Source organism: Dicentrarchus labrax, unplaced genomic scaffold (assembly GCF_905237075.1).
Source record: "Dicentrarchus labrax unplaced genomic scaffold, dlabrax2021, whole genome shotgun sequence".
NCBI classification, from domain to species: Eukaryota; Metazoa; Chordata; class Actinopteri; family Moronidae; genus Dicentrarchus; species Dicentrarchus labrax.
In genome coordinates this window covers 72501-87890 of record NW_026136802.1, presented here as the reverse complement: position 1 = coordinate 87890, position 15390 = coordinate 72501, and the positions used below count along the sequence as shown (strand labels likewise).

The following is a 15390-nucleotide window of genomic DNA, read 5'->3' as shown; positions in this document are numbered from 1 at the left end:
GTATATACGTTCACCCATAGAGCGATCACTCTTCATGGACACACAGCTGGGTTCAGGTTCAGGACAGTCTGGTCTCTGATGGATCCTGATAGAAAGAAATTCATTAAAGCTCACATATTCAGAAACATTCTCACTGAATCAAAGACTTTGTGAAATGATGTATAATTTGAAATGTTTGAATACAGGGCTGGACAATAAGAACAATGTCTTCAATTACTGACATTATGGACGTTTTACTGATGTCGCACACTTCAACACACTGTCTGAATTCCATATAATTAAAGGGTCTGTGTATCTTTTGGTCATTCGATTTTCCTTTCAGAAACGGGTATTAAAAAACTAAACGAGTGGTTATTTGAATTTTGTTTTAAAATACTAAAATTGAAATACAAGGCGTTTTTCTTTTTCATGGTCAAAAGGGGATGAGCGAAATAAAAAAATTATTCGATTTTCATTTTCTATTTCATATAACAAAAAATAAAATCACTAGAAACAGTAGGCTAGTAGACTGCGGTCAATCCAGCCGTGAGTCCGATCTCTGTGGTCAAATCAGCCGCACTTAAATTTAGAGTGTACAAGTATTCTCAGCATTATGGTAAATGCGGAGAAACAGCGTATTTACTTCCGGTTTTCAAAATAAAGGTATTTAGAACAATAAGCTATAAATAAAATATGTTACATTAAAGTGTTTCATGCGCCCCTGATGAATAAAAAAGCACTTTATATCAAGTATACTGCACCAGTGTGGAGAAATGCCAAGATAAAAGCCTCATATTTATGCCTCCAGAGATTGCATATTTGACCGTATTTGAGGTACTGTAAAAACATATTGCTCAATAATTCCTGGCTATGGATGGTGTATTTGAGTTCTACACATCTAAGACTACAAGTATACTTAATATCAAGCATTTTTACTGTACCAATCTGGAGAAATTGAAGAATAAAAGTCCCATATTTATACTTCCAGATTCCATATTTTCTTATATTTGAGCTACTGTAAAAATGTAAACTGTATGTGGAACCACCTGCAACAGCTATCACACTGAATAATATAAAAAATAATGTGTGAGGAAGAGACAGTAGGTACAATGGTGTTTTGAAGTTAAAACTAATTATTTTTCCCTTTTACCTATGGACACAGCAGAGCAGCAAAATAAGAAGAATGTGGACTGGCATTGCATTTGTGTGAAAAGTAAACAAATTAGAATTGTGTAGGATTTTATGTTTAGTGTTTATATTATCAAGATGTTATTAAACATTTGTGTGAAATTTTGTCATGATTACTGCAGCATTATTGAAGTATAATGAAAATGCTTTACCCATAGCCAGGAAATATTGAGCAATATGTTTTTACAGTAGCTCAAAAATATAAGAAAATATGGAATCTGGAAGTATAAATATGGGACTTTTATTCTTCAATTTCTCCAAATTGGTACTGTAAAAATGCTTGATATTAAGTATACTTGTAGTCTTAGATGTGTAGAAGTCAAATATACCATCCATAGCCGGGAAACACTGAGCAATATGTTTTTACAGTACCTCAAATATGCTCAAATATGCAATCTCTGAGGCATAAATATGAGGCTTTTATTTTGGCATTTCTCCACACTACTGCAGTAAAGATACTTGATATGAAGTGTTTTTTATTCATCAGGGGCGCATGAAACACTTTAATGTAACATATTTTAATTATAGCTTACTGTTCTAAATACCTTTATTTTGAAAACTGGAAGTAAATACGCTGTTTCTCTGCATTTACCATAATGCTGAGAATAATTGTACACTCTAAATTTAAGTGCGGCTGATTTGACCACAGAGATCGGACTCACGGCTGGATTGACCGCAGTCTACTAGCCTACTGTTTCTTCTACACAGCACCGTCCTGTTAATGACAACATCCGGTCTCAGAATATGAAACAACAGGCCTTTTTTCCGTTTCTGTTTTCTAGTGATTTTATTTTTTGTTATATGAAATAGAAAATGAAAATCGAATCATTTTTTAAATTTCGCTCATCCCTTTCTGACCATGAAAAAGAAAAACGCCTTGTATTTCAATTTTAATTTTTGTATTTTAAAATGAAAATCAAATAACCACTCGTTTTCTGTTTTTTAATACCCGTTTCTGAAAGGAAAATCCAATGACCAAAACATACACGGACCATACACGGACCCATTTCTCATTATGAAGCTGAATGTTTCTCCTGATAGTGATTTTAGATCAGATTGTCCAGCCCTGTTTGAATACTGACAGCTATGTACTTTAGTTCAGATAAATGTTTTTGTTTCAAATGGAGAATCAAAGCCTTTGTGACATGGAGAGAGTCATGGACAGTTAGAGATCCTCATCTCACCTCTGAGCTTTGGTCCTTGTGTCATGTTCCCCACACAGAGTGCTTTTAGAGGGAGGGACTCCCTCCTCTCTGTCCTCACACTGATCCATAGCAGAGCCCACACCTTCACACAGACACAGCAACATGTTCATTCATTACAGCAAGCTTTACATCACAGAGACACATTAGTTCTCATTGCTCTCAGTAACATGACACAAATATTCAGAGCTGACAGAAATCTTGTTGGAGCTCTGATAACCCCAAAACCTCTTACACAGCCCCCAGATTCACACATAAAGTATGTTGACCACAAAATATACTTTATACATTTATGGGTCACAAGAGAAAATCAAGGTCTGTGTCTTTCAGTGGCGGTGCCAGGGAGGAGCTAGGTGGTGCTGTAGCTCCCCCTATAATAGCCATAGCACCCGCCCAGTACCCCCAAGAAATGTCTCTGATTTTTTATACTTATAACTTAATGTCATGTTTGAATAGTCTTTTTCGTGTTTTTTAAAAATGTGAATTAAAATAATAATTAAAAAATATATATTTTAGTCTTAAAAAACCACAAGGTGTAAACATGTGATCTTAATTGGCCAATGGGCGCAGCGCCTGGTGAACCTTTGACCTTAACGTATGGCAGCTTGGGACAGTTGAGACCTGGACTGTGCTAAAGGGTCTTCAGTGAAACCAGCTCAGTGTCAGTTTGGAAGGTTTCTGTATGTGAGCCCTCAACTCTTCATCCATGCTCTTCCCTTCAGAGTATTAACAGTTAAAAATCAACCTCAGCCAAGGTGCTTCGAGCTGTCAGACCAGTTCAGACACATTGTTCACTGATGATGTGAGCTCAGGTTATAATCAAACTGCATCTGATTCTACTTCACACACACACTAACAACAGTACATGTAAATCTTTCTAAAAGCATCGTCCTTTAACTCAGAGAGAAATTCAAGTACAGAAAGCAAGTTTCAAAGATATATTCTGAAACAGCTCATCAGCATATGGAAACATTTCTACTGTCCAGATAAACAGAGATACAGCACAATGTGATCAAAGTCATCCTGATGATCAAACATTTACACATTTCTCTGGTAGGATTCTCACCTGCTGAACTCACTTCAGGTTGACTTACAGACACTTTCTACCTTCATGTGTGGAGGAAACACTGGAAGAGAAGACGCTGCTCCTTTCTTCCTCGTCAGTCCTGGTGTCTGTGTGCATTTGATCCGAGGACGCCATCACATCCTCAAAACTTCACGGTCCAAGTCTAACAAACACCAGAGTGACGTCAGAACCAGTTAAACAAGAATCAGACTGCACCCAATCAAAAGCATTTTTATTTCCTCCCCCTGAGCTGTCTGAGTGTTGGGGATGTGTTTGTCTTGTTTCAGATCCATTTGTCATTATAGTTGATGAAGGCTGCAAGAACAAAAGTGCTTTAAACCTCTGAATACGCTGTTGGCATTGAAATAGAGTCGCACCTTTCCTCTATCTACAGTCAGTGTCAGAGAAATCACTGATCAGATATGTAGTTCCATTATCTGTCCATTAGATGGTGCTAATTAATCATACAGTGAGCTAAAGATCAGCTCAGTGCAGAACTATGTGATGCGGAGCATACATTTGTATCACATGTTTTACATTATTACGTATTTATGAAAGGTTCAGTGTGTAGAATTTAGTGGCATCTAACAGTGTTGTTGCAGATTGCACCTCACTAGCTTCCCTCTCTAATTCCAAACACGAGGGAGAAAGAACGGTGGCTGCAAAATGCCAATGCCCACCATTGGAATCAAGATTTGTCCTTTCTGGGCTACCGTAGAAACATGGAAGGAGTCCCCTTCCCTCTTAAGATAAGAACTGCTAATTCTAAGGAACCAAAAACACAATGTTCAGGTATTTATACACTAATAAAAACATACCTATGAATACTATATTCCATTTCTGACAATAAATCATTTGCAGTGTTACACAGTGGATCTTCACAAATGACAAAATATTCTTATTTATGAATATTATTCTACAGTGACTTCAAGTCTCAATGTCCATCCATGTGACGTCAGAACCAGTTTAACCTGTGGCAGAAACCCAGTCAGTGTCAGAGAAATCACACATCAAATGATGTAGTTCTACTATCTGTCCACTAGATGGTGCTAACTGACCATCTCATTAAATAAAGATCAGCAGAGCATCATCTGCTGCTGGCAGTTATTTCTGACTATCAACAGGACTCTACAGGTCAGAGTGAACCAGACATTAGGCTCATTCGAGATGAACTGCAGCTGTAAAGAGGACAAGATGAGGCAACAGCAGCAGGAGGTGGTGACAAAAAGCTGCAGTCGAGTCGGGCAGTTTTCAGCATCCTTCAAATAACATAGATAAAGTCAAAATACAGTTTACATCGTGTTAATTCCACCTGTAGTTTTTAGACATTTGCTACGCCATTGTTTCATATTCTCAGTGGCTCTAAAAACTACAGCCACCTCAAACATGATGTCGGAGTAGTTTAGCATCATTAATGGTAAGGTATATATAATATATATTGTATGTACTGAATAAAGTCTGTTTTTGTTCCACTGTGAACGGTTACAATCCAGATATATGTTAAATATGTATTGGATGAATTCATTTCAATTTCTGTTTATCAGTATGATGTTACATTAATGATTGAAGGGGTTTAATTTAATAACATATTTTAAGGGATATTGAAATGCCAAACCATACTCACCACATATTGTTGGACACACTGACTAAATGCACAACTAAATGCAATCATGACAGCAATAAAGTGATTTATTGTTTCTTCTCTGGACTGGTTGCAGTAATGGTAAATGGACCTGTACTTGTATAGCGCCTTTCTAGTCTTCTGACCACTCAAAGCACTTTTACACTACGTGCCACATTCACCCTTTCACACACATTCACTCAGTGATGGCAAAACCCATCGAACAGAAACTAACGCAGCCAACAACCTTCCGATTAGGGGACGACCCACTCTGCCTCGGCGCCACCAACTGGACTTGAGAGTAATTGAACATTACTTTTTATTGCATTGTTATATCCTGTCTGGGTCTGGTGTCCTTCTGATTGTGTAATGTATTGTGCTGTGTGTGTTCTCTCTTCTATTTGTATTTAATCTATTTATTTGCTCTCTTCTATTTGTTTTTTTATCTATTTATTTATTAGGGACTACGGATGCAAATTAGCAGCTTTGCTATAATCCGGCATGTTTACAGAGATGTTTAAATATCGATGTCAATTAATGTGCACTGTCCCTATCCAAAAATAAAGCATTTATTATTATTATTATTATTGTTATTTGTCCCTCAGCACTTTGTTATTCCTTTAATTCAGCTTATATGAAATAAGGGAATTAGAAATAAGACTTAATCTAGTACATGATCTGATTCTTAGTGGTTTAAAAACATGCTGTGGTACAACACAACCCAGCAGACCAGAACAGAGCTACATTAAGGTGTTTTAGACCAGTTTAGAATTTATTTTGACCTTTTTGGAGTTGTACAAGCATAAAGAGACAGAACTTAAATGATAACAGATTCTTTTGTTTCTTCTTACTTCCTGTCTCCTCACAGTGGCCCTCACAGAGCAGCTGCTGTCTTTAACATGTATCCTACAAGCCCAAAGCCAGGTCCATGGTCAGGAGGAGGAAGAGGAGGACAAAAGTGTGCCAAATGTGTAGCACATGCATATAAAATGCACCTCACAGTGATCAGTGGTTTATGCCTTGAATTGTGAACACACACACATGACAGTACACATGACATCTTATGACAAAAAGGGCATTAAAAAAATTATAAAATCTGTGGCAAGAAAAAGTATGTGAACCTTTTGGAATTTCATTGTTTTCTGAATAAATTTGTCATAAAATGTGATCTGATCTATATCTAAGTCAAAGGTATTGACAAACATAATGTGTAATAATAACTGTTAATTGTTATTATTATTAATAATATTATTATTACTACAGATACTATTATTACTATTATCATTGCTCATTGTCCCCCATCGTTGTTGCTGTGCACTTTTGTCTCTGTCTTTCTGTTGTTACCTCTGTTTCTGCCTCTTAAAAGGAAGTTTTTCCTTGCCGCTGTCTCCAAGGTCTTGCTCATGGTGGGAACTGTTGGGTCTCTGTAAATAATGTTATAAGGAGTTCGGTCTAGACCTGCTCTATTTGAAAAGTGTCCTGAGATAACTTCTGTTATGAATTGGTGACATACAAATAAAATTGAATTGAACTGAACTGATTGAATTGAATAGAGCTGTGACTCTCTGTCAGCCTGGCTACAGTGCTGAAGAGGAACCTAGGGTTGTTCTTATTTTCTTCTATTAGTGCTGAATAATAGGCTCCTCTGGCATTACGGAGGGCCTTTCTATAGGTTTTAAGATTATTTCGCCAAATTGAGCGATATTCTAATTTAAATTTAAATCAAAATTTTCCATTTCCTTTCTGATTGCTGATCTGCTGTTTTATCATTCAGATTAAAGTTATTTTGATACATGAAAAGATAGAAACAATCATGAAACAAACAACAGTCAGGAAACAGTTTGTCTATGAGAGGCCAACACATTAAACAGTGTGCCTTTTACAGTTCATCAGATGAGGCTCTGTGTAGCCTAAGCACATCTCCCAGATAATATTTCGTAGGAACATATGTCACATCCTTGTGAGTATAACTGTAATATGGAGTGAAATCTACCAGACTATCAGCCGTTATTATTTCATTTGCTTGTGCCGTTTGGAATCTCTATTGTATATGCCATGTAATTTCTATCATAACAAACAGTATTATGCTGCTGGAACTCAAAACAATATAATGATGAGTTAATTACATAGATATTGCTCACAAGTCCAAATTCAGGTAAATCACTGGCATTAACAGCAGTCACAAATGTCTTCTCCCGTACATATTTATTACCTTTTAGATGAATCCATTTAACAGACACTGCATTGTTTATGTCATCATTTCCAAAGAAAGCCCTCATTTTTTTCTTTTAAATATGACATGCTGCATATTTCTGATGTTGGTCCCAATGCACACTCATTTAAAAAAGAATGACTTACATTTTGACAACATTCATACATTTGATTATGCCTTATTAAAGACTTGCAAACATTTCTAAGATTTCATTTTGAGGCCCACTGTTTGAAAAAACAATGTTTTGATTCGACCTGTTTTTAGCCTACATTAGCTCGCTGCCGTGTACCGCTATTGCCTCTTTTGCCTTGAACCCAAGATGACCAGGTGATACATCATGTGATACCAAGGGTACGTAGCATAAATCCGTGCCTTATAAGGACAGAAACGACCTTCTATTTATTAATGATCACGTAGATGTAACTTGATTTTAATAGTTATAAGTTAATATGAACTTATTTAGATAAATATACTTTGTATAAATGCAAAATAAACTTATTCAGGCTGAGGGCCCACCCCCGCTCCCTCTGTGCAGATGGTACAATCCACCGTTTTGCGCTCTTTTTTTCCCTCCTGAAGTCCGTTGCATTTTGAAAATAACCGCGCGTGCGTGTTCCGCTGCTGTGAATTCCTCATTTGAAAGTGTCGTATGTGGATATCAGTGGAGCCGAATTATGGATAAACTGGACGATGTTTCAATTGCCACACTCAAAGCTATGCTACCAGGGTTTCTTTATGTCGTACTGATGTTATATTAGCTAACGTAGCTAACCTAGATTAACGTGTTGTAATGGGCTGTGACATAAAAACGAGCTAGTACTTGGTAGGGCCCCCTCTAAAAATATGTGAAGTCTAATTGGGCTTTGGGACTTTTGTTTTATTTTCTTATTATTAAGGGCTGTAAATGCTGAAAATACAGTAACACCTGGTGGTTTGTAAAACATCAGCTGTAAAGCACATCACTCTGATTTTGATTGTGTTTGTCTCATATGTACATCAGTCCAAAGCGCCTGAGTGCTATTTATTAAATCTGTAACATGTTTGTTTAAAAGTGCTATAGCAAATACTTGTATGTATAATGTATTTAAGTAAAATTCAAAAACAATAGTCATTCTCTATCAAGCATTAATGTGAAATGTGAATGCATTTTATCTAGCAAGGCTCTATACTCACGCTTACTGTAGTTTGCATGGCTTGAATATAGATATATCTAATTTATAAATGCTGTCAAATTCACTCACTGCTCTTGAAGTAAAATGGTAGTGTGTAGCAAGACTGAGCAAACTGTCCAAACAATGCTAACTGTACAAGAGGTGTCAGGGTGTTGAGTTGGCAAAATATCTGCGATGTTTAAATCTGTAGGAATTCAATGATAACATCAGTTTCTTGGTAATGACTGCAACTTGTCTATATTGCAGCTGCTAATATTGCAGAAGACTTACTACCTTCACTTTCCCGTGATGACATCAAAGATCTGTTTCCTGGTCCTGAAAATTTGGTGAGGCGCCGGGCTATATGGCTTGTTGTGAATAAAGATGAAAAGGTAAGGTCTTTCACAGTATGACAGAACTGTTTAACAGTACAACAGATTTTCCAATATCACAGAAATGTTAAGTAACTTCAATTCCGGTCCATATACATAATATTTCATTATTTTAGACGTTTCTGCTTTGAGTCCCTTTCAACAGTCCAACTTGCTTTTTTCAAGTTTTTTTTTAATCCACTAAAAGATAATGTTTTTCAAAAAAATGTTTGTGTAAATGTATTATAGGTGGATGCTACTCCTGTTCCGAGCCCTGCCACTGCTCTTCCCGTCCAGCACCATGCCACCTAAGAAGCTGGGCTTAAGCAGCGAGGCTCTTTTCCATGTCCTTACGGTGAGATTTACAGACTTACTGCAATATTTCATACTATATGTTTCCGTTATTCACGCATACATTTTATGTCAGGTTTAGTTACTTTGAGATAAACTTTTTATTATTTCAAAAGGTCCAAAGGGTAAGTGTTCTCCATAGTGTAGTTGTAATACTAACTTCATTTGAACTACAGTAGCTGTGGTGCATTCAGTATTTGCAGCACTCAACAATGACAGTACAACATCTTCTCCCTCTCAGGGATTATTGTGACTATATGTTTACGTATATATAAGTACAATTATGATTTCACCAATGTCCTAGTCCAGGTCAAAGTGTGTGTTACTTGTGATGTTTTTCTAATCCTCTACATTGATTTGTGTCATCTAGACTTCAGAGGATCCTGATGGTTTCCTGCGCCAGCGACCACTGTCTTGCCCAGTCGTGCTTGTTTCTGAGGACAACTGCATGATCGCCATTGGAAACATGCCAGTGACCACCTTCAACATTGAGAGGTTTGATGAGGGACTGCTCTACCTCATGGCATATTACTATGCCCTGCACCTCACTTACCCAAAGTGTATTTCCACACTTCTGTCAGTACTGCAAACACAAATTCTCCAAGATTCCATTCATGAGCAAGATTTGACCCCTTCCTACAAAAAAGCCATCGGCGAGTGGAAGTCCTTCATTGAGTGAGTGAGTGAGTCTCTTTGTTTCTTTTGTGGTTGTTTCTTGACACCGCCTCACTCTCTATCTCATGTAAGACTTTCCAAGAAAGTCAAAGTTCTGTTTAATGTAAGGTTTATCACTGTTAGCCACATTTGTTGGTGAAACTGAAAACTTTTCCTGTGGGATAATGTGCAATAACAGCAGCTGCAAAGTTGTAATAATTGTTATAGTATGCTGCAATAATAGCAGATATAACATTCTGTTTTTTGATGGACGTTTAATTAAGCAATTGTATTGCAAAGTGAATAAAAAATATTAAAAATGAGAATGTTTTGGTGTCTTGATTTAAGACAAAGTCACTTATTTTTTAATGCTATTTGAAGAAATTGTGTCTTATTTTAACTACTTTTATACTTGTTATTAATCCCAGATTAAGCTGTCATTTCTTAAAATTAACTCAGTCAAGAGACCAAAATTCTAATTTTAAGTAACTTAATCTGGGTTTTCTGGTTTTTCATTGCTTTTTATAGAAAAATTTACTTAAATTTAAGATTTTCTGTCTAGTTTTAAGGCCCATTTTAGTCTGTCAGAGGAAGAACTTTGTGCTTATTTTAAGAATTCTTGTCAAGTAAAAAAAGCTTACCCCATTGACAGATGTTTTTGCTAGATATAAGATAATTTGGTAACACTTTATAACGAGTACACACTATTAAGCATTAGTTAAGCATGAATAAATACTGAAATCATCATTTATAACGCATGAATACACATTAGTATGTAGTTTATAAACACAGTTATACATGTTTTATTCATCATTGATAAGCACATTAGTTATGGATTAGTAAATACTGAATCCATCATTTATAAAGCATGATTCTGCTGTAAATAGTCATTACTATGTGGTTTATAATCACAGTTATAAATGTTTTACCCTTCATTGTACTGTACATTTCTGCATGCACTTGCACATCCACTATTCAGACATGTATTAATGATTAGTGACTGTGTTAGCAGATGTTCTATAAAACTCACAACAAATTCATTTTCTAATGATGGCCTATAAACAGTGATTAATGCAGGAATTCACAGTTACAAAGCACTTACTACTCCTTCATTAAGTATTTTGCACAAGCTGATCTAAAGTGAGCACTATCTATGGCTTATAAAGCATTTACAAATGAGATATAAAGGCTGACAATGCCTCGAGACTCACAACATGTTCAGTTATCTTAACAGACGAAGGAGAGACACAACACAAAGGGATATAGAACATATTGTATTGATATTTACTGCAACTTCCCAACATATTGTATGAAGACGAACAAGGCTGGTTTATGAAGACATGCTATTGTTGTGATCTTCTCTGTTTGGGACGTTGAGCTAGCAGTCAGCGGCTCTAGTGGAGAGTATGTGTCTTTGTTTGGTAGCGGCGGGTCGGTAACGGTAGTAACGTTAGTCGGGGAGCGAGGGCAAACACCTGCAGCTGCTGACAAGCTAACGTTAGCATTTTTTCTTCACAGAAACAAAAGTTTTAAGGCAACAAAGTTCAGTTTTAGACTCAAAGTTGAATATTTGTTCACACTTTAATATTTGAGTCATAAAAACACTTTCCCTCTAACTGTGCTTTCAAAAAGAAGAAGATTTGAAAAACAAGCAGCCACATTTGATCCTAAAAATGTTCATTTTTCTCAGAGTTATAGAAGAAGATCAATTCTTTCTATCATTTCTTTCATCTCTACGTCTGCAGGCTGCACATTACCCTCACACATGATCCCTTCATCCCAGCATCCTTTGCTCTTCTCTTCCTTCAGCCTCCTCTTCCTCCTCTATTACAGTAAACACATCAGGTTGGTACTAACTAACATCAGCTGTGTGTGATCCTGTACAGACTGAACTATCTGGTCAGCAGTGAGAAAGTTTCTCTCTCCCTCCTACAGAGGACACAGAGACACTGAGGAACCAGACCAGAACCAGAACCAGAACCCAGGATAAAGAGGTTCAGTGAATGTGGTGTTGAAGGTGTGGAGGTGGATCAGTGTGTCAGAGGAGACTGTGTAGAAGGACAGAGTGCCAGCAGGACAGTCCACATACACTGCTACTCTACCAGAGGAGGAGGAGGAGGAGGAGGAGGAGGAGGAGGAGATGGGTGTTCTTCTGTTATTGTGCCAGACAGAGTAACGACCATCAGAGCACTTCAGACTCCAGGACTGATCATTCCATCCAAACACACAGTCTGTACTGTCTCCTCTCCTGCTGATTCCTCTGTAACTCACTGATATATAAACTCTTCCTCTCCACTCGACCTCCCAGTAACAGCGACCAGTCAGACCATTTCTACACAGCAGCTGATCCCAGTAGTCAAATCTGTCTGGATGATCAGGATATGACTGATCCTCCTTCACATAAATCATCTTCCTGTTGTTGTCAGACAGTTTGATGTTTCTGTTCACTGTGTTTGTGTCGACTGTGAGTTCACAGGAATCTGATGGAGAGAACAAGACACAATACAGCTGCAGTTATTGATCTATCATCTGATCATTGATTGACACTTTGATGATGACATCAGAGCTGTGAATGAGTGATGTCACAGTGTGAAGATGGTTGAATGTGTGCTGCTTTGTTTTCACACTTACACTTCCTCAGACCTGGTCTCAACCATCGGACTCCAGCAGGCTCCACCCTGAAAGGAGGAGGGGGGTCAGAGCAGCATGGAAACATGGACATTACATCGCTCTCATACACAGAGCTTATTCTCTACAAATGGACTTACATCTTCACATGGAGCACTTATTATTAATCAGCTGATAGTCTTTCAGTTCAGTGGAGCTTCTTCTGATTGGCCGATGGCTACAGCTCATTATTTTCACTTATTGATGATCTATTATTATTATCAGTATTATATTTGTAACAGAATGTTTACATTGATTACCTTTAAACAGTTTAACATGGGAGGTGAATTGGTAAGAGCCGACTAAATATAATATTTCTCTGCATTTACTTCCACTAAAAGCTAATGCTAGATAGCATACATTATGAAAGTCCAACTATTATTTGTAGTTAATAAGTTTGATTTTAATATCTGAATTTATGAGGGAAACTGTTTCAAGATGACTGTAGTTGCCTAAAATAGCCGCTAGAGGGCGCACTATGGATGTGATATGTAGTAAATCCAGTAGACGTGAGCGTTGCATGCTGGGATCAAAAACACCTCAGCTAAGCCCGATGCTAACAACTCACGAGTGAAGTTAGTTAATTCCATTTTATGGAAGAAATATTGTTGTTCTCATGTTTATGAGTCTGTACTGGAGCGAAGTTGTTGCCAGACCGCTGCGACCGGAGGATTTGCTTTCTTTTGTTTATATGATTGAGGACTCTGGAGAGTGTACTAGTTAGCATGCTACGTTGCTAGCAGACATGTAATTTTTCTGTGTGGTTATGATTAAGCAATTTTCTTATCAACAAAAACCAATTGGACTGTAAATGTTATGGAGACACTGAAATGAGTTAATATGCTGAGTTGTGTTTTAGAAATGCATTTATTTTTAGTGTAATGCTAATGTTTACATTTCTGGGCGCCATGTTCAGTGTTAAAGTCAGAGTTAAAATATGCTATATGTGGGCTAATGCTCATGATTTGTATACATATGGGTTTTTCCTGATATAAATAATGTGTTTCAGTTCATGTTGAGATGATTAAAAATACATAAGGGTGAATATGAATGAGAGACATGATTGATTAGAGATAAGAGATAAGTTGTGTAACATGATTTATTAATACGGGTAAAAAGGAAACAAAACACAATGATGTCTAAGCTTTTAAGGTCTCAGGATATAGTTCATCATTGCTTTTGTTATAAGTTACACTTGAGTTAAAGAGAGATATGATACTGTACAGTAATTGATGAGAGATAATTGGTTTTTTGAGTTGCTGGATCTACATTCTGGGTTTCCTGTGGGATGCGAGGCAGGGTTAGAGAGTATCTGGAATTCTCCATCTTCATCATCTTCCTGAAGATAAGATCTGAGCAAGCGTACAAACAAACACACACATTCTACCCGGGTAGCACATACACATTGAATACACTTGGACGGACATGGATACACACTAAGCTTTTGGACTGGACTTTGACCAACATTGATATCAGACAGCAATAAGCTGTAAAGAAACACTTTCACTTTCAGTTCTTTTATTTCTTTTATATATTGGAATGAATCTGAACTGTGATTCTACTTTTTGTTGATTGTGAAATTGTGTTTACCTTTTGACATTGTTATTATTTACATTTACTCACTCCTTGAGTTGAACCTGAGTGCAGTAGTTACTTCTGTTATGAATTGGTGACATTGAACTGAATTGTTGTTTAGGTGACGCCTTTAGTTTTTCTGTTCTGTTGCCTGGATTGCTGTGTTTTTATGTAACCACAAGATGGCGCCTCAATTAGTAAAGCAAACACAGGTAACAATACAGGTGACACAGATGATGAGCTGATGACTGATAAATGTTATTCTATAGGATGAGTTAAGAGCAGTTGAATTTTGCTACTCTAATCTAACTCTAATTTGTACCCCAGGGCCGCTGGAAGTCATTTTGAACAGGGGGTGCTGTGAAAAAATTGTTTGGTATTTTTGGACAAAAAGCCTATGAGCCTATAGGCCTATTTAAAATACATTTTAAAAATAAATAAATAGATTGAGATTCACTACTTTATTGTCATATACACTTCAGTGCACACAGCCAGGGTCTGTAACACACAGACATCATCAGTTCTCAGATGAATATATGCGCTATTAATTAAACTTCACAAAAACGCTATAACAAAGCAATAGATTTGTTCAGCTGGCATGAACCTGAGTCACTGCACCATCTACGTTTATGTCACACGCGACTCTATTAGCTCCAAAATCCTTTTACGCAAACCACAAGGAAATAATCTCTGACTATTTAAACGTTATTGAACAGTTCTCCACATCCATTACGCAAAGAACACACGATCAAAATAACTCTCTCCATCTCCATCCTTTTTGATTACACGCACACTGGATAGCAACGTTGTTTGTTTAGTTCACAACCTCTGTCCAGTGGCAGATGATCAAAGTTGTGAAACTAACGTTAGTCCCTGTCAGAGCATATGAGCGGAGCGGGGAGCAAAAGGATTTTGTGTTGAGCGGCAATTTTTTTAAAGATCGCTCCAGTCTTTGCACCTGCACGCGCACACCCACACTATTTTCTTTCAAAACTATGGAGTTTAATGTGTACTTCAGAAAAGAAACTGAGAAGTCGTACAAGTGTGCTATTCCTGTAAAAGTAACAGATGGGGATAATGTGGAACAAGAAAAAGGCGACATTGTTGAAGTCGTTTTGTTTTTTTGAGCGGAGTGGTGAGTGGAGCGGGATAAAATGTATGATGGAGCAGAACCAGGCGTAGCGGATCAGCGTCTCTCTATCTCTCTTTTACGTCTCCGTTTCTCTTTTTAATCCTCTCAGAATCCGGTAGGTTTCCTCATACTCATCTCTAATAGACCCTGATTGGACAATGACAGGTTGACACCTGAATACTCTAATAAACAACAAAACATACGGCAGGAGGTGTTCAAGG

General features: G+C 37.2%; 1 protein-coding gene and 1 long non-coding RNA gene across 3 annotated transcripts in view; both read right to left on the bottom strand.

Moving 5' to 3' along the window:
- Positions 1 to 3600, bottom strand: LOC127359881 (uncharacterized). The gene is made up of 3 exons (XR_007883022.1): positions 3436 to 3600; positions 2352 to 2454; positions 1 to 85 (listed from the first exon to the last, which is right to left on the bottom strand). It is a non-coding gene; the product is annotated as an uncharacterized LOC127359881 (long non-coding RNA).
- A 7757-nt stretch (positions 3601 to 11357) lies between these two features.
- Positions 11358 to 15390, bottom strand: part of LOC127359878 (NLR family CARD domain-containing protein 3-like) — a 51731-nt gene continuing 47698 nt past the window's right edge. The window contains exons 9-10 of one of the 2 annotated variants that reach the window (XM_051394189.1): positions 12427 to 12473; positions 11358 to 12275 (exon numbers count right to left, since the gene is read on the bottom strand). In XM_051394189.1, coding sequence (XP_051250149.1) covers positions 11725 to 12275; positions 12427 to 12473 — 598 coding nt within the window. In that variant the 3' untranslated portion in view covers positions 11358 to 11724. The remainder of the gene's footprint in view (positions 12276 to 12426; positions 12474 to 15390) is intronic. The other variant, XM_051394187.1, reaches the window with a different exon arrangement.